This window comes from Notolepis coatsorum (genome assembly GCF_963971535.1).
Source record: "Notolepis coatsorum genome assembly, chromosome: 9".
Taxonomy (NCBI): Eukaryota; Metazoa; Chordata; class Actinopteri; order Aulopiformes; family Paralepididae; genus Notolepis; species Notolepis coatsorum.
In genome coordinates this window covers 98,898,674-98,922,604 of record NC_140173.1, presented here as the reverse complement: position 1 = coordinate 98,922,604, position 23,931 = coordinate 98,898,674, and the positions used below count along the sequence as shown (strand labels likewise).

At 42.6% G+C, this 23,931-nt stretch overlaps 1 protein-coding gene across 1 annotated transcript in view; it reads left to right on the top strand.

The window, feature by feature from the left end:
• Positions 1-23,931, top strand: part of ddx43 (DEAD (Asp-Glu-Ala-Asp) box polypeptide 43) — a gene marked incomplete at both ends in the record, with an annotated part of 205,995 nt that overhangs the window by 49,256 nt on the left and 132,808 nt on the right. The window contains one exon of the mRNA XM_084321945.1: positions 21,077-21,185. Within this exon, the coding sequence (XP_084178071.1) occupies positions 21,077-21,185 (109 nt within the window). The remainder of the gene's footprint in view (positions 1-21,076; positions 21,186-23,931) is intronic.

The following is a 23,931-nucleotide window of genomic DNA, read 5'->3' as shown; positions in this document are numbered from 1 at the left end:
TCAAAGGACTGGACACGGGGACAAGTTAAACATGAATTAATTTATTATAACACTCCGGTAGTTTCGAGTCGTGCTGCAGTGCTTGCGCACCACAGCTATTCTATTATATACTGCTTTGACGCTTCCTCCTCATCGTTGATTGCCTGTAGTAGCTGCATCTAACGTTAGTAGCTAACGTTAAAACTAACCTAAAGTTAGTTGTTCACCAACAATCTCAACATTTGTTATTAGCTCAAAAACAGAACCGGACGAGACAAGTTGTCGGCTCATAGTCACAACAATACTTCCGGTCCGGTCGGTGGGCTTCAAAATAAAAGTCTAAAACACCGGAAAAGACGGAGCGGTGGGCTTCAAAATAAAAGTTTTGGGAAATAAATTTCTCAAAAGAAATTCTCTAACTGGTCGCAATAATATCGCTTATCGCGATATTTTCGGGGGCAATTAATCGCCCAGCAAAATGTGTTATCGTGGCAGGCCTACTGGTGTGTAAACAAACCCCCACCCTTGCGTCATGCCAATGAGTGTTGTAGAACGCCTGGGCAGATGTGGGAGAGTCAAAGTACAACGTTTGGTCGTCAAAGTCCACGCGGAGGCGAGCTGGGTACAGAATTCCAAAACAAATGTTTTCCTTGTACAGTCGGGCTTTCACGTCGTTGTAAGCCGCGCGCTTTCGGGACAGTTCGACGCTGAAGTCAGGGTAGAGTGAGATCTTGTGGCCACGGTACCGCAGATCCTCTCTTCTCTTCCCAAAAATACGCTCCTTGTCCTGGTAGTTGTGGAAGAGTACGATGAAAGCTCTGGGTCTGGGGTTGCTTCCTCTGGCTTTATTTTTTTTTCTTTCCCCAGCCTGTGGGCACGAGACAGTATGAGTGGTGTGGGAAAAAAGTTGGCACCGAAAATATCCGAAAACAATTCGGTCATGAATTGGATTGGATCCGAGCCTTCCATTTTTTCAGGGATGCCGATCACTCAAGTTGGCTCTGCGCAAGCGGTTTTCAAGATCATCCACCTTGTCGGCTAGCAGAGCGTTCTCCGTTTTGAGTTGAGCATATGTGCCCTCCATCTCGACGACTCTGTTGCTGTAGTCAGACAAGCCCGATTCGACGGAGGTGAGCCGTTGTCCATGCATATCCAACGTGGATTTTATTGCATCCAGGGATTCATTCACCGGTGCGAGAGCTGATTCTAGCAGCGAGGTGACCACCGACGTCACATCGGTGAGTATGGCAGTACGGAGGTTCTCCAAGTCGCTGGGTAAGGCTGACGCTGTGTTAGCTTTGGCTGGGGAAGCAGTTATGTCTTTAGCCCCGTTAGCAAGTGCAGTAGCTGGGAGGCTAGCAGAAGTTGCCTTCAACGTTTTATCGGTTTCCTTTGCTCTTCCCGTCATGTTATGAAATGTAGTGCAGTATTCGTCTTTTAGTCTTAAAGTTTAAAGGGTGAATTGTAGCATGTCGCTTGTCAAATAAATAAATAGTTTGCAAATTGTGCGGGAGCCACTTTCTTCCATCTATCCCGTCTCCATGCTAAACCGGAAGCCCGGTTACCTTTTTCTAATGTAAATTTCTCTGCCATTTTTCATCAGATTGCAATGCCGTTTTTTGCTAGACATTCAAAGACTGTTTTTCGGCAATAATAGCAGGTTTGTGGGTCATGATTGTTTCAGTATATCTTTTATTAAATTGAGGCTACATCCCTGCGCATGTCCACACATCACATCCAGTCAAGCACCACTAGGTGTCCCTCTAACACAGGCTATAAACATATGCCTATATGTAGGGCTGTATTAAATACTTCGAAGCTTCGTTCGATGGCACAAGCTTCGAACATAAAAAAAAATCGAAGTAAAAAAAATAAAAATACCCCCCCCCCCCCCCCCCCCCAATCTTGCGATTCCATTCCAATGAAACGAAAGTACGCGGCGCCTTCCCGCCTCCATTCCAATGAAACGAAAGTAAGCGGCGCCTCGACTCCACCTCTTTACAACAAGCATGTGGAGATTATCTGTGTTGAAAACAACAAGGACATGTGCAGCAGACATGTCGACGAAGAAGCGAAGCAATGCCGTTTGTTATTTAAGACTGTCGGACAGATTTGTGTTTATTGTGCTGCTTTTGTAAAGTGTCCCGACCCATATAAAAACATGTCTTAATAAAATGTGCTTAATTAAGTCGAATTCTGCCTTTGTCTCTATCAACTACATATAACTATTTATATAATTGTTTGCTTGATAGACGAAGGTTGCAACATAATTATGTAATCGTGGCTCTACGCTAACCTTTTTGACTAGGGGCACAGGTGCTCCTAAATGAAAAAATTTAGGAGCACACAAAGAAATTTAGGAGCACCCAAAAATATTTAGGAGCACAGTGATAATATGTCAAGTAACAGATTTTTTTTTTTTTTTCAAAAATAAATGTATATTTGTACTGTGTCTGTGCGTGCAATAGCACATACCACCGTGCAATAGCACATACCACCAAAGTCACTGGCCCACTATGTGCGTGTGTGTGTATCATCTGCGTGTGCAAACGGGAATGGGACACAGACATTTGAACTATTAATTAAGTGATTAATGCCTACTATGGCAAAGTTGTAGCCAACAACTAGGCCTAATAAGAAAGGCAGTGACATTGAACACAAAGGAGACACTGGCTTTACAACCAGGGCCATCAGTAGAGGGGGGAGCTAGTGTTGCTCTTTTAGAAAAATAATCCTTTCAGGGTTGCCTATTGAAATACTGTACACCTCCAGTACAGTAGTTTGCGTGTCAGGTAGACCATTGATTGACAGTCGATTCTGCCAATTACAACGTCACACCGTTGCACTCTGGTCGTCCGGCGCTGCAGCTGGACCTATTGCCACACCGCTTGCACTCTGGCCGTCCGGCGCTACAGCTGGACCCATTGCCCACCTCTGCGGTTGATAACGCTAGCCAAGTTAGCTGTACACACATACACAGTGGGCCAGTTGTAGGGGTGTAACAATGCATCGCAATGCATCGATCCTACTTTGCAATATTTACAAAACATGACATTGTTTTCGAACTCTAGCCATGGGGAAATGTTTAGCCAATTCACGTTAAATTTGTATGTCTTCCCTCCGGCTCCAGTGGGTGTAACTTCGCTAGCTACAGTGGCTACATTGGGTGTAGCTTCGTTAGCTACAGTGGGTACATTGGCCATGCTGGCTAGCGTCAGTATCTTGGTTAACGTTAACCATCACCTCTGTAACATGAGCTGCCTCGTCTGACTTCTCATTCTCCGGTATCTTTCGCGCAAAATAAAAATGAATGGGCTTCGACATGGCTGTAAGTATTGTCTGACTCAGACAGACGCTGATCATTACTTTCAGTTTCCAGTCGCGTGACCACAGGAACTCTACTGTGATTGGAACGTTTATGCGGCTGTGAACTGTGGGACTTGTAGTTTCTTAACGATTCTCGCAGCGGAGAAAAAAAAGGACGAATGAGGAGGCTGTACTCTGCACTCGCCGGCCCCACTCGCACACCGTGCGAGTACTTGATTTTGCATGTTCGCACGCACATATTTTTAGGGGCATATGCGAGCAATATGGTCGCACTGTAGAGCCCTGGTAATGTCATGTCGTTGGCTGTGAGAGCAGCCCCACTGCACCCAGGCAGCGCAGCCCAGTGAAACCTTGTTGGCTGCGTCACAGTCACGAAAGGGGCTACTTAATTAATTAATCCAATCCACTTTATTTAGAGCACTTTTAAAAACAACAACGTTTACCAAGTGCTGTACAAGTCCCACAACATAAGATTAGAAAAGTTTAATAACATTTTTACTTTTTTTTCCCTCGAAGCTTCGAATTTAAATCGAAGCTCGGCCCAGAAGCTTCGATTGCCAAAAAAAGCTTCCAAGGTCAGCCCTACCTATATGTAACATCTCCTTTAGCTGTTTGCAAATAATGATATGCTTGCATCTTGTTTATCAATCACAACTTCAAATGACATTCCAACATAACATTGCCTAACTGTTTTTTTTCTTTTTCTTTTTTCTTCAAAGTCCAGTCATAATAACATTCCAACAAATGACATTCCAACTCAAACAACTTCAAAGACATTCCAACTAGGGATGCACGATAATTATTGGGCCGATAATTATCGGGCTGATATCAGCAATTATGACTTCATCCCGATAACATTATTGATAGCTCCGATAATATATAATACATTTTTTGGTTAAAAGAAATCCGGTGTGGGTGGATTGGGATGAAGGGCGCTTGTTTTTATTGTAGGCTCCTCCCGTTTTGCCAGTACTGTGGTACGACTGATAGCGTGTGGTTTAGGAAGAGGGAGTTTTTTCAAATCCAGCGCCCCCTTTCTCATGCCTGACTGTGACGTAGTCACGTGACCAGGGTTTCCGTTAGAATTTTTTTTGCCGGTCTGAGTGGGATCAAATGGGATCAATTCCGGTCAGAGTTTATTGAGCTTAAAAACAATTGATAGGCCTATATAAAGAATGACATCCTCAAGGCATTTATAATATTTTAACTTAAAACTAGGCTACTTTTGCGTATATACAGTCATTAATATATTCCAAATAAAATAAGTCCCTCGAGACTCCGTGCTGCTGCCGACTTGAGGTGTCGGTGGGCAGTCTGCCCGACATTAATAAACAGCGGTCTGTTATAATCACATTTTTATGAGCTAACAAATTCCGTTATATTGGACATTTGTATTAATTATATCAAGCGAAGAACTGAGAAATTTGGCAGAGACAGACGGCAACATTATCGCGTGTTTGCGTCAGTGGCGTCATTTCAGTAAAAGCCAAGGTATGGCAATTAGGCAGGGGGGGGGGTGAAGGGGGGGAAACTGGATTTCTTTTGTCAAATCAGTTACGCAATAGTCACTTTTAGTGAGTTGTTTCTATACAATTCACTTATATGACATTTAGGTATGACACAGGACTACACAAGCATTTTTAGTATAGAAATGTGTCAACAGACTAAAGCAGGGAACCACAATATTTTGCATACAATTTATGCAGAATGTAATATCATAACTGTCTATTATTTTTCTTGCAATTGAGCCAATTTTTTCTTAGGTACGGTTTTGAGGTGTGTGTTCAACAGAATGTAGTATCAAAAACACGTTCACAAAAAGTATGGGTTACTGAATGCTGAACTGCACTGTTATAATCACTAAGCCATTGTAAGACCTTACCTGCGTCCCTGTATCACTTGTCTCTGCTGCCCTTTGATTAAAAAACGTCTATGTCCATTTTCCTTTTTTTTGGGCATATTTGAGTTGGTAGTAAAAGTCACCTAGTAAAAGTGAGATAATTGACAATATCAAAGTCAGCAGCTGAACTTTTGTGAGGGGCATAGATGGACTTGTATCAACTTTATCACGTTAATCCGGAACCGTGAAGCTCACGAGGCCCAGACGTTCGCACGTGAAGAGGCTTTTGCTCGGTGTCGACTACCTCAAATGTGAGATCGTGCTTTTCTCCCCAGATGACACATTTAGTGCCATCACCCTTATGTCTCTCTGTCAGTTCAGCGAGCCGACAGATTTCAGTCGCAGCTTGTAACGTTAACTCACATTCCCGTAGTAAACGCCTCCTAGTGCCTTCATTTGCGACACCCAACACGAGCCTGTCCCGAATCAGCTCGTCCTTCAGTGTGCGGTATTCACATGCCGACGCTCTCTCCTTTAGCCTCGTCAGGAAACAGTCTATTGGCTCATCAGTCTCCTGTTTGCAACATCCAAACATCAAGTCAAGTCAAGAGTTTTATTTGTCACGGCATACAAGTATACAGTGAAATGTGTGGGGTCTTGCCCGCAACGATTGTGCATAATACAATAATAATAATATAATAAGAATCCAATAGAACGACATTGTGCAATAATTAGGGGTGGGAATCACCAGTTTCATCACGATACGATACGATATCGATTCTTTGGACAACGATACGATATTTGCCGATATCACAAAGTTTGCCACGATACGATACGATTCGATTCATGTGCCTGCGATCGATATGAGGCGATATTATGTGCCCATTTAACGCAATCAGTCACATTTAGATCAACTAAAAAAAGGCTAGGGAAATATCAATTGATGTTTTATTTTTTTTGAGCTCTTCCAGACATTTAAATGAAAAACAATCTATTGTTTTTAATACAAATAGACCTCCTGTTCACTTTTTATATATTGAGCTTTAAACTTTAAGTAAAATATTTTGGAACTCACAACACGCAAGCTAAACCCCCTTCCTCTCCCAAACTTCCTACAATTGTTTTATGTTGCATGATGATCATGAATACATTTATTATGTATTCATGTGAAAATATAAACATTATCTGTCCATCCTCAGTAACACACACACACACACACACAGAATGCCCCTCCCCCAGTCCCCCACAGAAAGGTAGACTGCCCCCGCCCCTCCTCCTTCCCAAGTCCCCTCTCAGTCTCCTGTTCTCTCACGGTTAGCTGCTTAGCTTAGTTAGCTTAAGCAGCCAACGTGACGTTCATTTAGATATTTAACATATATCTATATAAAGGAATGGCGACGATGCAAAGCATGTTAGATGCATTTGACCCGTTGCGGGGAAAAAACTGCACAGACTTATCGGGTCGCAAAATAGACTCTCTATAGCGCTGTAATGTTTACACAGAGTTTCACAATACTGGTATCGCAATATGAATCGATCTTTTTACGTTGCATCGATCCTATTTGATTGTTGATAATAGATCGCTATATCGATCTGGATCGATGTATCGTCCCACTCCTAGCAATAATACAAGTAATCAAAGTAGGGCATATCGGTATATGTACATGAGTTTTTACAGAGCATGGTAGGACATGCTAGGTCCTGTGATAGTGCAAAACACTGTTAGCTACGGATGAGGCACTTTGGGTACACTGCTATACAATGCTATATTATACAATCTCAAGTTATACTATACTATTTTTAAAGTGACCTTTCCTTTTGTAAAGTGACCATAAGTATGAGTGTGTGTGCTCATGTTAAAGTGGCTGCTAGTGTGTGAGCGTGTACAGTGTGTGTGCTTGTGTGTGGAGAGTTCAGTGTTCAAGGCTCTGATGGCCTGGGGGAAGAAGCTGAGCCGAAGTCTCTCTGTCCTACTGTAGTTGCTGGTGTTCGCAGGCGTTTGCCTGACCGCAGCAGCTTGAACAGGCTGTTGTTGGGGTGGTGAGGGTCTTTCATTATTCTGCAGGCTCTGGATTTGCACCTCTTGTTATATAGGACCTGCAGGGGTGGTAGTGCAATACCCGTAGTACGCTCGGCTGAGCGTACCACTCTCTGTAGGGCCTTCTTGTCCTGTGCCGTGCTGTTTCCATACCAGGCAGTGATGTTTCCAGTCAAGATGCTCTCTACAGCTCCGGAGTAGAAGGACTGGAGTATCTTCCCCGATACTCTGAACTTCCTTAACTGTCTCAGGTGGTAGAGGCGCTGCTTAGCCTTTTTTACGACTGAGTCTATGTAGAGCTACCGCGATTACCGCATTACCGCGGTATCGCTGTTACATCACGCCCACCGCAGAGTAGGCTGAATACCGCATCACTGCTGTTTTTTATAATAATAATAAAGTACCCTCCTCTCGTTGGGCTTGCGGCTCTGCAGATATACCCTACTCCTCTATCGAGGTTCCAAGCGACCCTATTGGGTACCAGAAAACTCATGTGAAACATTGCAGACCACTGATTGGTCAGAAGAGAGACGCGTCACACGTTGGAGCGTCCTGCAGTGTGTTACCACCAATCGGCAAGCGCGTATTCGTTTTTTACGTCCTGAATGTCAGCCATTGATGAGAGCTCATCACAACACGGCTAATAACGTTAGCTTTAGCTCCCCGCCGGAGTGGACTACCATCGCTCCTCAGGAGTACTAAACGAGACGTAATGATTTTACTGTCTGCAACGAATGTTATAATAAAAGCCCTTCGTTCTATACTCTTGTCTGATTGAAAACTTTATTAACAGACCGCAGAATGGGACAACTCGGCACGCTCTGAGCAAAGAAAGGAACTGAGATATGAATTGAGTATTGCTTGCCTTGCTATGGTCCGGTAAATACGCTGATGTTATTGAACGTGTAACTATATAACGTTAATGCCACAAAATTAATGCTTTTATTATAAAGTAGTAACTTTATAATAATAATAATAAGAGGGTCGGGGGGGTAACCACCCCTGCCCGCGACACCGAGTGAACGGCGCACGACCAGAGGGGAAACTTTGAATCCGTGTTTCACTTTCAATAACTAATGCGTGCTTGCCGAATCCCAAACAATATTCATGCTGCAAAGTCATCCTCTAAAGATAGACATTTAGACTAGAGGCAGGCAGGGAACAAACTTAACTTTTTGACTTACCAGCCATTTTGGCCGGGCAGATTTTTTACCAGCCAAAAATCCAATTAGTATTTATATTGTAACGTTTGGCCACTTTAAATCATTGAACAGAGAGAGAGAGAGGTAGATAGATAGAGAGAGAGAGAGAGAGAGAGAGAGAGAGAGAAGGCAGGCCTGAAAACCTACCTGTTCAAAAAGGCCTTTGACTGTTAGCTTTTTATTTTAATTTTATTGTGCTTTTGTTTTTAAATTGTCTGTTTATACTATGTTTTTAATTAACTATGTTCTATTTTTATCTTATTTTTATTCTGTATTTTATTTAATTTTTTACTAATAATTATTTTATTTCAATTTTTTTAACTGTTTTAACCATGTAGTGTAGCACAAAAGTGCATTACAAATCCAATCTATTATTATTATTATTATTATTATTATTATTATTATTATTATTATTATTATTATTATTATTATTATTATTATTATTATTATTATTATTATTATTATTATTATTATTATTATTATTATTATTATTATTATTATGTGTGGCTGCCGCCCTGGCGGACATCTGTGCTCTACTGAGTGCACCTTTCTAGTCTAGAGAGAGAGCGCTGATTCCCCGTAGCTGAGCAGCCCAAGTGTTTTGTCAACACAAGTTGGAAGGAACCCTGGAGGAAGCGATATAAGGAAACGAATTGCCAATAAATGTGAAGTTATCTTTGAACCTGTTGCAGGGAATATGCCTCTCCACATATTTGGTCAAATGCGAAATAGTAAAATATCAGAGCACAATCAAAAACGCGATTGCAGCGTTTTCTTGTAGGCTAAAGGGTGATGTAAGACCTCATGTGCGCCTCATGTTACAAACTTGACATCGTGAGCAGAGCGCATCTCATTTACATTTAAAGTCACACACACACACACACTTTCAACTCACCATGACCTCGAGCAGAGCGCATCTCATTTACATTTAAAGACACACACACACACAGTTTCACTTTCGTTTCAACTCACCAATCCCGCATCATATTAACTCTTTCAGTGCCACTCACGAGATTTCTCGTGTTTTTTTATAGGTGGTTGCATGCCACTCACGAGATTTCTCGGAATTATTATAATTTTTTTTTTTTTGCGATCTGAAAAAATATTGCATCACCCGAGCCTACCCGAGTATAGCCGAGCTGCGCCGGTGATCACTGTGGAAAAAAGCGCCCCCTGTCGTCTCCCAGATGACATAAGTGATTTTGGAATGGACTCAATGAAAATGAATGGGGAAAAAAATCCGGTACTCCACATTTTCCAGTTCACTGATCCAGCCGGGGTTACCACAGTTCATTCTGGAGCCTCAGATCCCCGCGGATCATGGAGATCCACTGTCGCGTTGGATCCATACACGTATCGATTTTTTTCGAATGGTGATCAGGAATTGGAATATACCAGTTGGATACCATCTGATGTCAGGTAAGGACTCTGTTATCAGTGGTAGGATAATCGGAGTAAGTTTGATGAAGTTATAAGCTGTTTTGTGAAATGTCTTCTTTCGGTTTCACTGTAAAACTCCGCGAGGAAATCAACGGAGCGATTATCCGTGCGCGGCCGTAATGTGCTTGCGTGCACGTATAATATTGATCATCTAGCGTTTATTTGAAAACGATTCATAAAAAGGCAGACTAATATCAACGTTGTGGAATATTCCACTAAAAGACGATTTTCATAGAATGCTCCAGAATTAGCTGTTTTTTATATCAAAACGGGGGCTTTTCTAACTGCTCTGAAATGGAAACGACGCGATAAAAAAACAATCTGTCTTCACAGCACTGACTGGAAAATAGTCTTTGATAATGCGATGGGCAGATTAGACACATAGCCATAATTTAAAACATAGATTAGGCGATATTAACGTTAACATTGGCGCCGATGGTGGCATTCAAGCGGTAAAACGGAAAACCAGGCGTGGCACTGAAAGAGTTAATGCCGACCCATGCAGTGGATTTTGTTGGCCGCCAGATGGCACCCAGACCTTAATTTATGACGGCCAAACATTAAATCTACAAGCCAGTGGCGCTGGGCGTGTAACTATTTTGCCAGCGTTCCAGTACCTCAACCTCCTCCCGGTAGGCCTTCTCACCACTGTGTCGTCCGCAAACTTTCACTATGGAGTTGGAGCTGAACTTGGCCCACACAGTCATGTGTGTATAGTGAATACAGCAGGGGCCTCAGAACACAGCCCTCGGGGGACCCGATGCTCAGGGTGATGGTGTTGGAGGTCTGATCCCCCACCCTGACCCGGTACCGGTACCTGTGAATCGATACCGGTACCCAACGGTACCTTTTTTCTGTACTTTAGTCTCAAGAAATTAAATTTACCTACCTCAGTCGTAAAAAAAAAAAATCCAAACTTCAAATAACTACAATTTCTACAGTTTTCGGCTTGCCATTGCTCCGACTGCTTTGTTGTTGAATCAAGTCAAATCCTAGGTAAGCATATATTGTGCGTGTGAACGTTGACATGAAAAGATTTTAAATTTTTTTTCTCTTCGGTATCTCACTTGAATCGATACTCGGTAGTACAGACGTGTTTCGGTTCGGTACCTCAAAAGTACCGAATTCGGTACCCATCCCTAGTATCCAGGCGCTTAGAGCGGAGCTCAGACCCAGCTCGATCAGCTTGTCCACCAGTCTGGTGGGGACTATGGTGTTGAACGCTGAGCTGTAGTCAATGAACAACAGTCTCACATAGCCCCCCTTCTGACATGTATCTTTCATAGATCACATTATTCGCCGGCTTGAAATGATCCCTCAATGCGCGCAAAATATTAGCTGGGTCCTTACGTTGATCATCCGTCAACGCGAGGCTGTGTGTATACACATGACGGCCAGGGCTGTACGTTAACTTTTTTTGCACATAGCACAGGCCAAAATCTTGTAGCACAAGTATAAAACGTGTTATATTTGTAACAGTCACAAATGTGCCTATTGTATTTGTGTTATTTAGTTGCAGTGCCATGTTTGGCTGTCATTTTCATGCTGACAAGTTGACGTCACACAGCCAGACACGTAAGGAATTATGGGATTCGGTGTTGGGTGTATGGACTCTACTAGGGGTGGGAATCACCAGTTTCATCACTATACGATATCGATTCTTTGGACAACGATACGATATTTGCCGATATCTGCCACGATACGATACAATGCAGGTGCCTGCAATCGATATGAGACGATATCATAAGCCCATTTAACATAATCAGTAACATTTAGATCAACTCAAAAAAGGTAACAAAATATTATTTGAAAAAAAATTATTTAGCTCTTCCAGACATTTAAATGAAAAACGAATTTATTGTTTTTAATACAAATAGACCGCCTGTTCACTAAAGTGCCACGTTTTGATATATTGAGCTTAAGTAAAACATTTTGGAACTGAAACACGCAACTTAAAACCCCTTCCTCTCCCAATTGCAATTGTTTTATGTTGCATGAGATCATGAATACATTTATGTATTGTATTTTTTATGTTAAAATATCAACATTATCTGTCCACCCTCAGTACATTTACTATCAATATAATATACTCGTCTGACTTCATCTGATCTTTTCTTTTTTTTAAAACTTTGGCCATTCCGCTGGCTCTTTTTTGCGTTTATCGCATTTACTCTGGTCAAGGTTGACCGACAGAAACAGGCTGAATGGGGGTACAGATGGGGGGAAGACACTCTGGGAAAGGCACGGCTGCAGTCCGGGATTCGAACTCGCTAAACCCCAGATCCGTGACGAGCACGGTTGTCCCCGGCGCCGAAATAGCGCTCGAGGTACGCGGTGAGCTACTGGAGCTCCCTCATCTGATCTTTTCAAACGCACACACACACAGACGGGAGAATGCCTGCCCCCCCCCCCCCCCCCCCCTCCTTCCCAGTCCCCACTCTGCTGTTCCCTCTCTGGCTCTGAAAAGGGTTTTAGATTGTTGTTAGCTTACACTAACATAACGTTAATTCCGGTCTTTAACACGACGTGGTCATAAAGGAATGGCGAGGATTGCAAAGCATGTTGGATGCATTTGACCCATTGCGGAATAAAACGGCAGGGATTTGTTTTGGGTGGTGAAATAGGCACACTAGCCTTGCTATGTTGCAATGTCCACGTTCCAGACGCTACTGCGCTGTGCTGTTGAGCCGAGCGGATAGGACTCTCCACGGGACTTTCAAAATAAGAGTATCGATATGAACCGAACATTGTTAGCTGCCGGAGCCATAGATATTATGGCTGGAGCTGTGCTTCTGCGGACATGAGACTTGCGGATGAGGATTTTCAAAATAAAGAGTATCGATATGAACCGAATGCCTATCGCACCAGTGCTACTAAAGTAAATCCATTCATCGCACAGACCGATGTTGCTGTAGCACGTGCAACATATATCTCGCACTGTACAGCCCTGACGGCACTCACTCCCCATTAGCCGTCTCAGCGTGGCTGCTTGAACTGGCTTTTCGTTCAGACCGGTAGCCAGCAAAAAATCATCAAACTCCGCACTGAAAACGTCCCAGTTCTTCACCAAATCCCCAGACATGCGCATGCCCTCGGGCGCTGGGATTCTGTTGCTTGCCATGGCATGGTTTTATTTCTTTATACGTTTATTCCTTTTCGGAGCTACCACTTCTGACACCATGTTTCAGTATATCTTTTATTAAACTGAGGTTACATCCCTGCGCATGTCATTGTCCACACATCACATCCGGTCAAGCACCACATGCTATAAACATATGTAACAATGATCCCGAAAAATAAGAAATAAAAAAGTAAATCTAGAAGTCAGATGATTGACGGGGGCTGGTGGGAGCTAGGAAGTGTAGTGTTTTGAAATTCGAAAGCCCATCAAAAGTCCTGGGTCTCCTCTCCTCATAGGACTAAAAACAAAATTGCGGCGTAATTTCCTTTCGTCAAACCTCGTCTTTTCCGACTAGATTTCTATAACTAATATTTCACTAATAACACTTAAAACCATTGGTAAACAAATGTAGTGCTGAAAATATACACGTTGACTGCTGTTTTGACAGGGTTAGGGTCTTTACTCTTGGCTACATTTGAGGGAGAAAATTCAACATTAATTCATACATTCTGTAGAGATGGATTTATGGCGTGATGTCATTGTCGGTCCGGTACCGGACCGCTCGGGCTTAAGAGGTTAACACTTTGATCGCCATGGTTAAATTCATAATTTACCATCCCTCGCCATCTCTATTTGTCTATGGAGAAGTATATGTTTTTATCGTTTTCTGCAGCTTTCTTCAGAACTTGATTTATAGCCCCAAATGCATTATATTGATGATCAAATACAGTTTGGTGCCAGATAATAAATTTCAACTGGAGGTACTTCTAGAAGTTACTACGTATCATCTGATGATGACCGGATGGGCGGGGGGTCGTTTATAATTCCTTGGGCAACGTTATATCATTCATCTAGGGTGGGTCATATGATCATCAGAGCAGTTTATATGGAACACGTTAGAAAATAACGCTGCAACTCACCGTGGCTTCCTCGCGCCGTTGGCAGATGAGCGTGGAACAGAATTTTTTCTATTATGGGATGGAGAAATGCCAGATCCATTTCCAGGTTGTATAATAGTATATAAGTCCAAATAACATTGTTTATTGAGTTAGGGCGAGCGATTGATTATCCAGTGTGTTGAGATGGAGTCCTGCTATAGATCGCGAGTGCCCGGACGAAATATGGGTGAGCACTTCCTGTCTGGCGAGTCACTTCCTGTTGGGCGATCTGCCGATCGGCCACCAGATGGCGCTCTTGAACCGTTAGAGAGTTGAGTGGAACCCAGCAACCCAGCAGTATATCTCAGGTCCCCGGAGGAGAAATATGATTTCGATCACAGATTTTTGAAATATTGATATCAGAGACGTGTTACAGGCCTGTACACTGCGATGATATGATCGCAAATTGCCCCCTAATTTGGTCCGTGCGAGTTTAAAATAATATCTGGGGGCAAGCTTGCGAGTGGTGATTTCAACCCTTCATTCGCATTTCACTCCTAAATTAATCCATACAAATTGTAGTAAAACATTAGCCTACAACCAGGGCTGTACAGTGCAATATAATGTTGCGGTTGTAATTTCATTAGACAGACCAGCGCGGACCTTTAATAACATGCAATTTAATTGACACGAGCAATGAGCTAACTGTAGCTGCTAACCAAGGTTACCATTAGGATTATGCTAAGCTAACTAGCGATCTCTGCTAACCCTGGAAAACGGTCAAAGCGGACTCCACAAGACTAGTTCCATTCGTGAGGAAAGGGGGTGGGTTATATTGACAACGCTTGACAACAGAAGTTTAAACATAACTTCATATTTATTGGTTATTCATTTCTGTATATCATTGAATTTCCATCTCCGTGTGTCTCCATCTCTTCCTGTTTACATTCGAGTGTGACGTCATCACCTACGGCAGCTTAGACTATCAAAACGCGAAGGGGGGGGGCTGGCTCTCTTGTTCGTTCTCGCCCCCCCCCCCTCTCTCTCTCTCTCTCTCTCTCTCTCTCGCTCTCTCTCGCTCTCTCTCGCTCTCTCTCGCTCTCTCTACATTCAATGATTTAAAGTAGCCAAATGTTACACACAGTATAAATACTAACTGGATAGTTGATGATATAAACATTTAATTTCATTATCTGAAATATTCTAAAATCATTAAGTCTGTGTGATTATTATTTTCTCACAGTAGTGTGTGTGTATATATATATATGCGTGTGTGTGTGTTTGGCTAAAGTGGATAGAAAACACAGTACTGTGTAAAAGGCACCCAAGAGTTTTTATATAAATTGTCTTAGATGTAAATAATTTTTTTTATTAGTGTGTCAGTAGACTACTCTTAGTACATTTTCATTAAATTATTTTTTAAAGCATCTTCATGGTTTAATAATGCAAACATATGTTGCAGGGACTTATTATAATCATCATATTGGCGTGACTGTATGCATCAAAGGGTTAAATCAAGCATTTTTAAGTGCTTTAGAGGAAATGTCAAAATATCGCGATATCATTTAGAGGCCATATCGCCCAGCCCTACTATAATGGTAAAATAGTTATTAAAAAATTTGCCCCTAAAAAATATTCTTTGCCCCTAAATTTCTCATTTAGGGGCAAGTGTGCCCCTAGTGAAAAAGCTTAGCGTACAGCCCTGTGTTACGGCGTCTTCGGCAGAATGAGCATGGCGAGGAAAGACGTCCTACAGCGTTTTTGGCGACCATAGTGTTAATAACATTTTGAATCGACATTTTTATTGCGGATTATACATTTTACTCACTAACTATATAGTATTTACCTTGCTCATACATTTTCTTATTTCAAAATAACTTGTTCTATAGACAGGGAATCCATAGAGCCAATCGGTAATACCCTCTGAATCACGTGAGCTGTGGCACAGAAAAATTACCCCCATGGCAATGATGGCACTCCTCCGACTAAAAGTTGTTTCAAATGAAACCGCCAAATCGGTGTGGCTGTGTGAGTCTCACCTTTTACATATCTAGCTTTGGCATGGATTGATTGTTTAGATCAGTGGTTCTCAACAGGGTGCCTCAGAGAGCTGCCAGGGGTGCCTTGAGATTTCAAAAATAATTACTCTTTTTGGATTACAGAAAAAGATCTCCCCACATATTGACCGTATTATTAGCCAGCAGCAGCATACCTCGCATTGAGCTAGAAATGTCCACTGAGTGAACGAGTGCTTATTTTCTGTATTTATTCATATTTTTTGAGAAATGGTAACTTGGTGATCCTTTTCTGTGAAATGGTCACACTTATCCAAATATGCAATTTTTATGGAAAAGAGTGCAGCTGCAACAGATAGCACTTTAGTGATAATTTTCTGTAATTTTATTTAAAGAAATATGCTATTTGATTTACTACTACATTGATTGATTGATTGAAAAGTTTATTAACAGATTGCAGAATGGGTACAGTACAGTACATCTCAATACATACAATTGTTAAGGGGATGCAGACCAGAGAAAGACTTTCGTCTTGTTTCCACCAGGGTCCCCCATTTTCAATTCATCATAACATATATGACATACATGACATACAGATAGACAGTACTGCTACATCTATACATTTATGACATATCAGATTTGCAAATGCAGTACTGTTTGTGATACAAAAGTGTCCAGAAAAGGAGTGTATATACATTTGGCGTAGAAACTGTACATTGGAGGAGGTTGGTGGGGTGGGGTTGGGTGAGGGCTGTACATTGGAGGTGGGGGGGGGGGGGGGGGGGGGTTGGGTAGGGGACACATACACATTTTACACTGTACATTGGAATGTTGACAAAGCCTTACTTGGTCATTTACTGTACAACTAGGTTAGGACATTTGTAGGGGCCAGTTTCGAATTGCAGTCTCACGTAGGTGTTTTTTGAGAGTGTTTTTGAAGGTGGGTAGTGATTCACATTCCTTTACAGCTTTAGGCAGGGCGTTCCACATTGATGTGGCATAATTGCGAAACGTGTTTAGTCCCTTGTTTGAGCCGAATCTGGGTTTTACATGATTTGTGGAGCTCCCTCTGGTGTTGTGATCGTGGTATTCACTGACCTTTGGGAAGTATTTTGACATGTACATGGGTACCTTGGTCGCGTAGTGTATCTTGTAGACCAGGCCCATTGCAAGTTGCTGTACTCTGTCGTCTACTCTAAGCCATCCTAGGTTGTCAAAGTGGGCAGGGGTGAGGTGGGTTCTAGGAGTCAGGTCAAGTAGTAGTCTGACTAGCTTGTTTTGAGATGTTTGTAATTTGTTTTTTAGTGCCTTTGAGGTGCTTTGGTACCATGAGGTGCAAGCATAGTCGTAGTACCCTTGAATGAGTGCTCCTGCTAGAGTCTTCAGGGTATTCTTGTTTACCAGAGAGGAGATCCGGTACAAGAATCGCGTTCGTTGGTTGACTTTTTTTATTACATTGGATGCCATTTTGTCACAGGAAAGATTAGCCTCTAGGATGGAACCCAGGTAGGTAATTTCATCTTTCCTTGTGACAATATTGTCACCCACTGTAACCGAGAAGCCGTCAGTCTTGCTGAGTTTGTTATTTGAACCGAAGAGAATGGACTCTGTTTTGCCCATGTGTAATGATAGTTTGTTGTCGGCGAGCCATATGCAGATTTTGCCTAGTTCCGAGCTGAGGGCTTTTTCAACCTGTAACTTGTTCTTGTCAGAGACCAGCAGGGCTGAGTCGTCCGCAAACAGGAACAAGTTGCAGTCACAAGCTGACGACATGTCATTTGCATAAATTAGGAATAGTAGCGGTCCTAGTATGCTTCCTTGTGGAACACCACAGCTCACTGTGAGGGGGGGGGATAGGGTACCGTTTACTTCCACCATCTGTTCCCTCCCCTCCAGGTAGGATTGTATCCAGCTCACTGATAAACTATCAAAACCAATTGCTTTTAGCTTGTCAATCAGAATGGTGTGATTGACAGTGTCGAAGGCCTTTTGTAGGTCCAGCATGACCATGCCGCAGTATTTGCCCGCGTCCACCTCTTGTTTGATGTGGTCGTTTAAATAGAGAAGGCATGTGTCAGTGGAGTGGGATGTTCTGAAGCCAGATTGGAATTCGTAGATTAGATTTTTTTCCGCGAGGTATTTTTCGATCTGTTCGTATACTATTTTTTCTATGACTTTCGAGATGGATGTAAGGATAGAAACAGGGCGGTAGTTACCCGGGTCTAATTTGCTGCCCTTTTTGTGCAGGGGTGTTACTCTCGCAATTTTGAAGTCCTTGGGGACGTGTCCCTGTTTTATGGAGAGGTTTATTATGTGTGTGATGACTGGGGTGATGGCTGCTGCTGAGTCTCTGAGGAATTTGGAGGGGATGTTGTCATGGCCAGTGGCCTTGTTTGGTTGGAGGGCGCTCAGTTTTTTGAGTACCTCATCTGTAGTTACTATTTCCAGTTTGAAGTCGTCTTTGTGGACGCCTAGGTTCATGTAGTATGCTACTATGTGTTCTACCCCATACTGCCCTGAGTGGGAGGGTAGTTTGTTTACCAGTGTTGTGGCTATGTTTGTGAAGAAAGTGTTTAAGTAATTGGCTACATCCAGCTTGTCTGTGATGAGCGTGTTGTCCGTCTTTATGTTTATGTTTGAGAACCTGGTTTTGAGTTTTTTACTGCAGCCTAGTTGATTGTTGAGTAATTTCCAAAGTTCACGTGGTTTATTTTTGTTTTCCTCGGTTTTGTCATTGATGAAATTTTTTTTTGCAGTTTTGATCATGGAGTTTACGTCATTTCTTAGTCTGTTTCTTTCTAGTTTGAGTTCAGTCACGTGGTCTTGGAGTTCACTGCTCGTGCTTTTGGTAAGCTTTGACTGACTTTTACGAAACTCAGAGCATTTTTTGTCTCTGGCTTTCATAGCGGTCAGTATTTCAGTGTGCATCTCAGCGCGATTTTTTACCCTGGTGGTTCTTAGGGGGGCCATTTTGTTTAGTATTGATGAAAATTTGGTTTTGAAGCCAAGCCAAGTTTCTTCAACCAGTGTACCATTGAGTTCATCTGACCAGTCCAGACTCTCCAGTTCAAGGTTAAAGGCCTCGCTAGAGTAGGTTTTGAGGTCTCTAGATGTGACTGTTTTGTGACAGCCAGCCTTTAGTTTTAGCTTTTTGCGGGTACAGAATATCATGTAATGATCACTTAACCCGCATGCTATAACCCCTTTACTGGAGATCTTGGACTTGTCAGAGGTCAGTATGAGGTCAATGGTAGTCTGAGTTGATTCACATATCCTTGTGGGTTGGGTGATTAGTTGGCTGAGGCCGTGCAGATCACAAAACCTATTGAAGGATTTGAAGACGGGTGCATTTTTTTGTTGCATATCCGTGTTCCAATCCCCAATAAGAATTTTTTCCGCATCCTCAGCTCCAGCTAAGCACACATCCAGAGTATCATAAAAACCAGTCTGTTCTGGTGGTCTATAGATTGTGCCTATTAGTACTGATTTTGCCCTTTCAAATAAGATTTCAATCCATACAGTTTCAATCTCGTCATGGTTAAGGTCAGTACGGTTGCTGAATTTGGTATCTTTGTGTATATACACACAGACACCACCTCCATACTGGTTCCTATCCCTCCTGATGATTGAATAGTCCTCGATTTCTATCTCTGGATCCTGAACAGATGAGTCAAGTTTTGTTTCTGTGAAACATAATATATTTGCCTTACCGTTTAGAAACAAATGTCTGATTTCAGCCAATTTCGGTTTCAAGCTGTTTATGTTTAAGTGAAATATGTGAAGTCCATTTTTGCTTGTAATAAGTTTGATGTCGTCACAGTTGAGGTAACTCTGTTCCATTGTGTCCTGTCCTGTGGTGGGGGGAGGGGGGGCGTTGTTGCTGTTTGTGCCGTGGGTGGGGAGGGGGGGGAGGGGTGATGCTTTGTCCTTTGCTGGTGTCTGTATTCCTTTGTGTGAAAGCCCGCGATGTGGGGGGGGGGGCTGGTTGATTACAGATATGTCTGATTGTACTCCATTGTGGGGGAGGGGGGGTGCCTTTTGTCCTGGCCTCGGCCCGGGTAGACTTGCTGGCATGGCGGGGCCAGCCAAGCTATCCGTCGGGTCCTTGGTGGTCTCGATGTCCCGCGCCGCTCTTCCTTTAGCCACTCGCCGAGTCCGCTGGGGCTTCTGTGAGGGTATGTCGCCGCTTGCTGGTCGGCTGGTGCAACTGCTGGCTGAAGCGTCAATTGCGTGGATGCTGTTGCTCGTCTGCTGCGGCGTCATTGGGGAAGCGTTGCCGTCCGCGCAGTAGATGTAGCCACAGGTTGCGTTGTTGATGCTGTTGGTCGCGATGGGAACCTCCATCGCTTCTTGCTGTAGTCTCTGGTTCCGTGTCATTACGGGCCCAGGGTTCTGATGTATGTCACCCGACATGAGCAGATATAATAAAAACATTGATCTCTTATTACACTTGCCTGCCGGGGGTAATTTCTTTCGTTCCGGATTTGCAGTAAGTACTGCGTGGATCGCCGAGGCTCCGAAGGGTGGATGTTTCCTCTCCGTGCCCGTTAACAAGTAGAAGTCGCAATGGGACTGTTGATTTACGTTTTCGCTACCCTCCACTTCTGTCTGGAGTTGCTGCTTGAGTTGTGAATTCAGGTACAAATCCATAATCCACAGGAGGGAAAGTAGAAAATGCGCAAAGTACTTTGTTGTTGCTCTGTTGCGTTGGCTGTTGCGTTGGTTACGGGAGCTACGTAAAATGCGACCGTCCATGTTGAAGCCGTGTACTGTCAACAGTACTAAGCCATTTAGACCTGAAACACCTGTTAATAATGCATTATATAGCCTGCATATACACACATGTGTTTCCCGGTTTCTTAAATAAACATTATTTTGAAAGCAAGCACTTTTGTCATTGTAGCAATGCAAAAAAGACGGGACCGGAAAAGTCTTTATCGTATGTAGGGGTGCCCTGGAATATTTTATTGAACACAGGGGTGCCTTGGCAGCAGAAATGTTGAGAACCCCTGGTTTAGATCACTAGCAGGGCTATCGAATAAAAATATATTGTAGTCTGCCTGCCCCATTGTTCTGACCAGGATTTATGTTATGTTTTGCCTCCTTGATGCATGTGCACACCTGAGTCTGTGGATGAGAAACCCATCTTTAAATTTTTTTTTAACACAAGTGTATAATGTTACCTTGAGTTGTGGAGAGGTTCTCCAGAGTTGTAATTCTGCACTGCATTTTGTAGATCAACAATGAGGGTGAAGTGATCGTCTTTGGTTCCAGTGATGCGCAGCACAAAGCCAAAGACATGATTGAGGAGCTGCTGTCTGACGACAGCCCTGGATTCCGTGATGGTATGAAGAGATGTTCAATAAACTGTGGTGTCCAGACACAAAATTAGTGATGCATCGATACTGGTATGTAGGGGTGGACGGTATGGTCTAAAATTTATATCACGGTATAATTTGAAGCATAGACGGTAACGGTATATATCACGGTATCAGTGTTTCCGTTAGAATAATTTTTTTTGCCTGATAGGCAGGCTATATAAAGAATGACATCCTCAAGGCATGTAGATTTATAATATTTTAACTTAAAACTAGGCTACTTTTGCGTATACAGACATTATATTCCAAATAAAATAAGTCTCGATTCGAGACTCCGTGCTGCTCCCATTGCCAACAGCAGGGCTGGATGCTGGATTTTGCTAGAAGCATATGCAGCTGCAGAGCCAGGGGCGCTTTCAGGTCCGGTCACAGGCCCGCTCAACAGCGCCCCCCACCCAACGGCTGAATTGCCAATGGCTGAATTGGAGTATTGCACTGTGCAATACTCCAATTCAGCCATTGGCAATTCAGCCGTTGGGTGGGGGGCGCTGTTGAGCGGGCCTGTGACCTGACCTGAAAGCGCCCCTGGCTCTGCGGCTCTGCAGCTGCCTGCTATTTGCAAATCCACTGCTGCAGCCGTCCTCCCGCTGCAGCCGTCGTTATCATAACACTACACACATATCATAATGTTTACAGCAAACTGTAGTTGATCACCAGGTATGTTTTATTAACATAGAATAATTCATATAAGAAAAACGATAGGGAAATCTCTTACCTTTCTCCACTGGTTAAAAATGCCAGGAACTGAAATTGAAACTTGCTGTGCGCCACGGTGATGTGTTTATTATGAAATGACAATTGCGTGTTGACACACCCACTGCGCGAAGCCTCCTAAATAACTTTTTCCAGTTTGCACATATCTATTATCTATGACTAATTCTATCTATTTTTAGGGGCAAATGCGAGTGAAATAGTCGCGCTGTGGTTACATGACGTCATTGCTATTTTAGAGCTGCTCTACCGGTTACACGGTATAGTCAAAATCCATACCGTAGAGCAAATTCATACCGTTTATACCGTATACCGTTTATACCGTCCACCCCTACTGGTATGGTATGGATATATGAAAAAGGAGTATACTGTAGGTGCATGATGCATCCATTTACTTGTGAGTCCCAGCCTTACAGTACTACTAGTTAGTTTAGATAAGCTTCCATACAGCATTACAGTACTACTAGTTAGTTTAGATAAGCTTCCATCCAGCATTACAGTACTACTAGTTAGTTTAGATAAGCTTCCATCCAGCATTACAGTACTACTAGTTAGTTGAGATAAGCTTCCATTAGGGATGTCCCGATCCGATTACGTGATCGTGATCGGGGCCGATCACGTGATTTTCCGAAGATCGAGATCGGAAAAAAAAAATCTGGATTTTTTTTTAAAGATTCTTATTTTTTTCAACAAACATGACCATGTTCACGTCTTAAACTCATACTGAGGCCTTAGTTTTGAAATTGCATATCATCATTAATTTATTTATTGTCACACAGAGCAGAAGAATTTTGCCAAAACAAACCAATAGCATCCAGCTGCAGAACGGCAGACCAGCCACACTCTTAGACCCAAACGCATTTCCTTTGATTTAATTATACATCAAATGATTTATGTCAAGGATTTCAATGCCTAGCTTGAATGAAGTTTAACTTTTCACCTGGATAACGTCAACATTCAGGGTGAATGTAATGTGAGAAATTGGGATTTTTTTTTATCGGATCTACTAGTTAGTTTAGATAAGCTTCCATCCCAGCATTACAGTACTACTAGTTAGTTTAGATAAGCTTCCATCCAGCATTACACTACTACTAGTTAGTTTAGATAAGCTTCCATCCCAGCATTACAGTACTACTAGTTAGTTTAGATAAGCTTTTATGTTGCATGATCATCACTGGAAGAACTATATAACTCCCGTCTCCCGCTGTCTTAACACTTTCAATGCCGGAGCTCGGTGCACGATTTAGTGCTTCCGTGCCGCCACCCACTTCAATGATGGAGCTCTCATATTTGCAAACGCATAAACTAAGTCTTAAATTATGGCTATGTGTCTAATCTGGCCGTCGCTTATCAATGACTTGTTTGCAGTCAACATTGTCAAAACGGATTGTTTTTTAATCTGTTCATTTCCGTTTTATACCATTTTGAAAAACGCTTGTTTTTTTAAGTTTCAGGAAAATATAAAGATTCTGTGATAATCGCCCTTTACTGGAATATTCTGGAATACACAAAACATTGTAATTTTTCCGCCTATTTATAAATCGTTTTCAAATAAACTCTAGATTATCGATAGTATATGTGTACTTATGCACGCTATAGAAGCGAGCTGAAAAATCGATTCTCTCATTTCCTGATCAGCACACACACACACACACACACATAGGGCACACGTTGATATCTCTGTGAAAAAATATCTGATTATCCTAAGACTGGTAAAATGGATTCCTTACCTCACATCAGATGTTCTCCAAAAAGATTATTCCAATTCCTGATTGCCATTCCAAATATCGATTGCGTTTATTGATCCAACGCTGGGTACTGGAAATATGTATTCCACGCTGTTTTGGGGCTCGGCAATGAATCCGATCCTCTCGGGTGACTTGACTGAGAAGTAAAATGAGGAAGCTGGATTTTTTTCACCCCATGTGTTTCATTCAATCCATTCCAAAGCGGTGCAGTACAACAGGGAGAGATGATAGGGGGCGGTATTTTCCCAATGTAG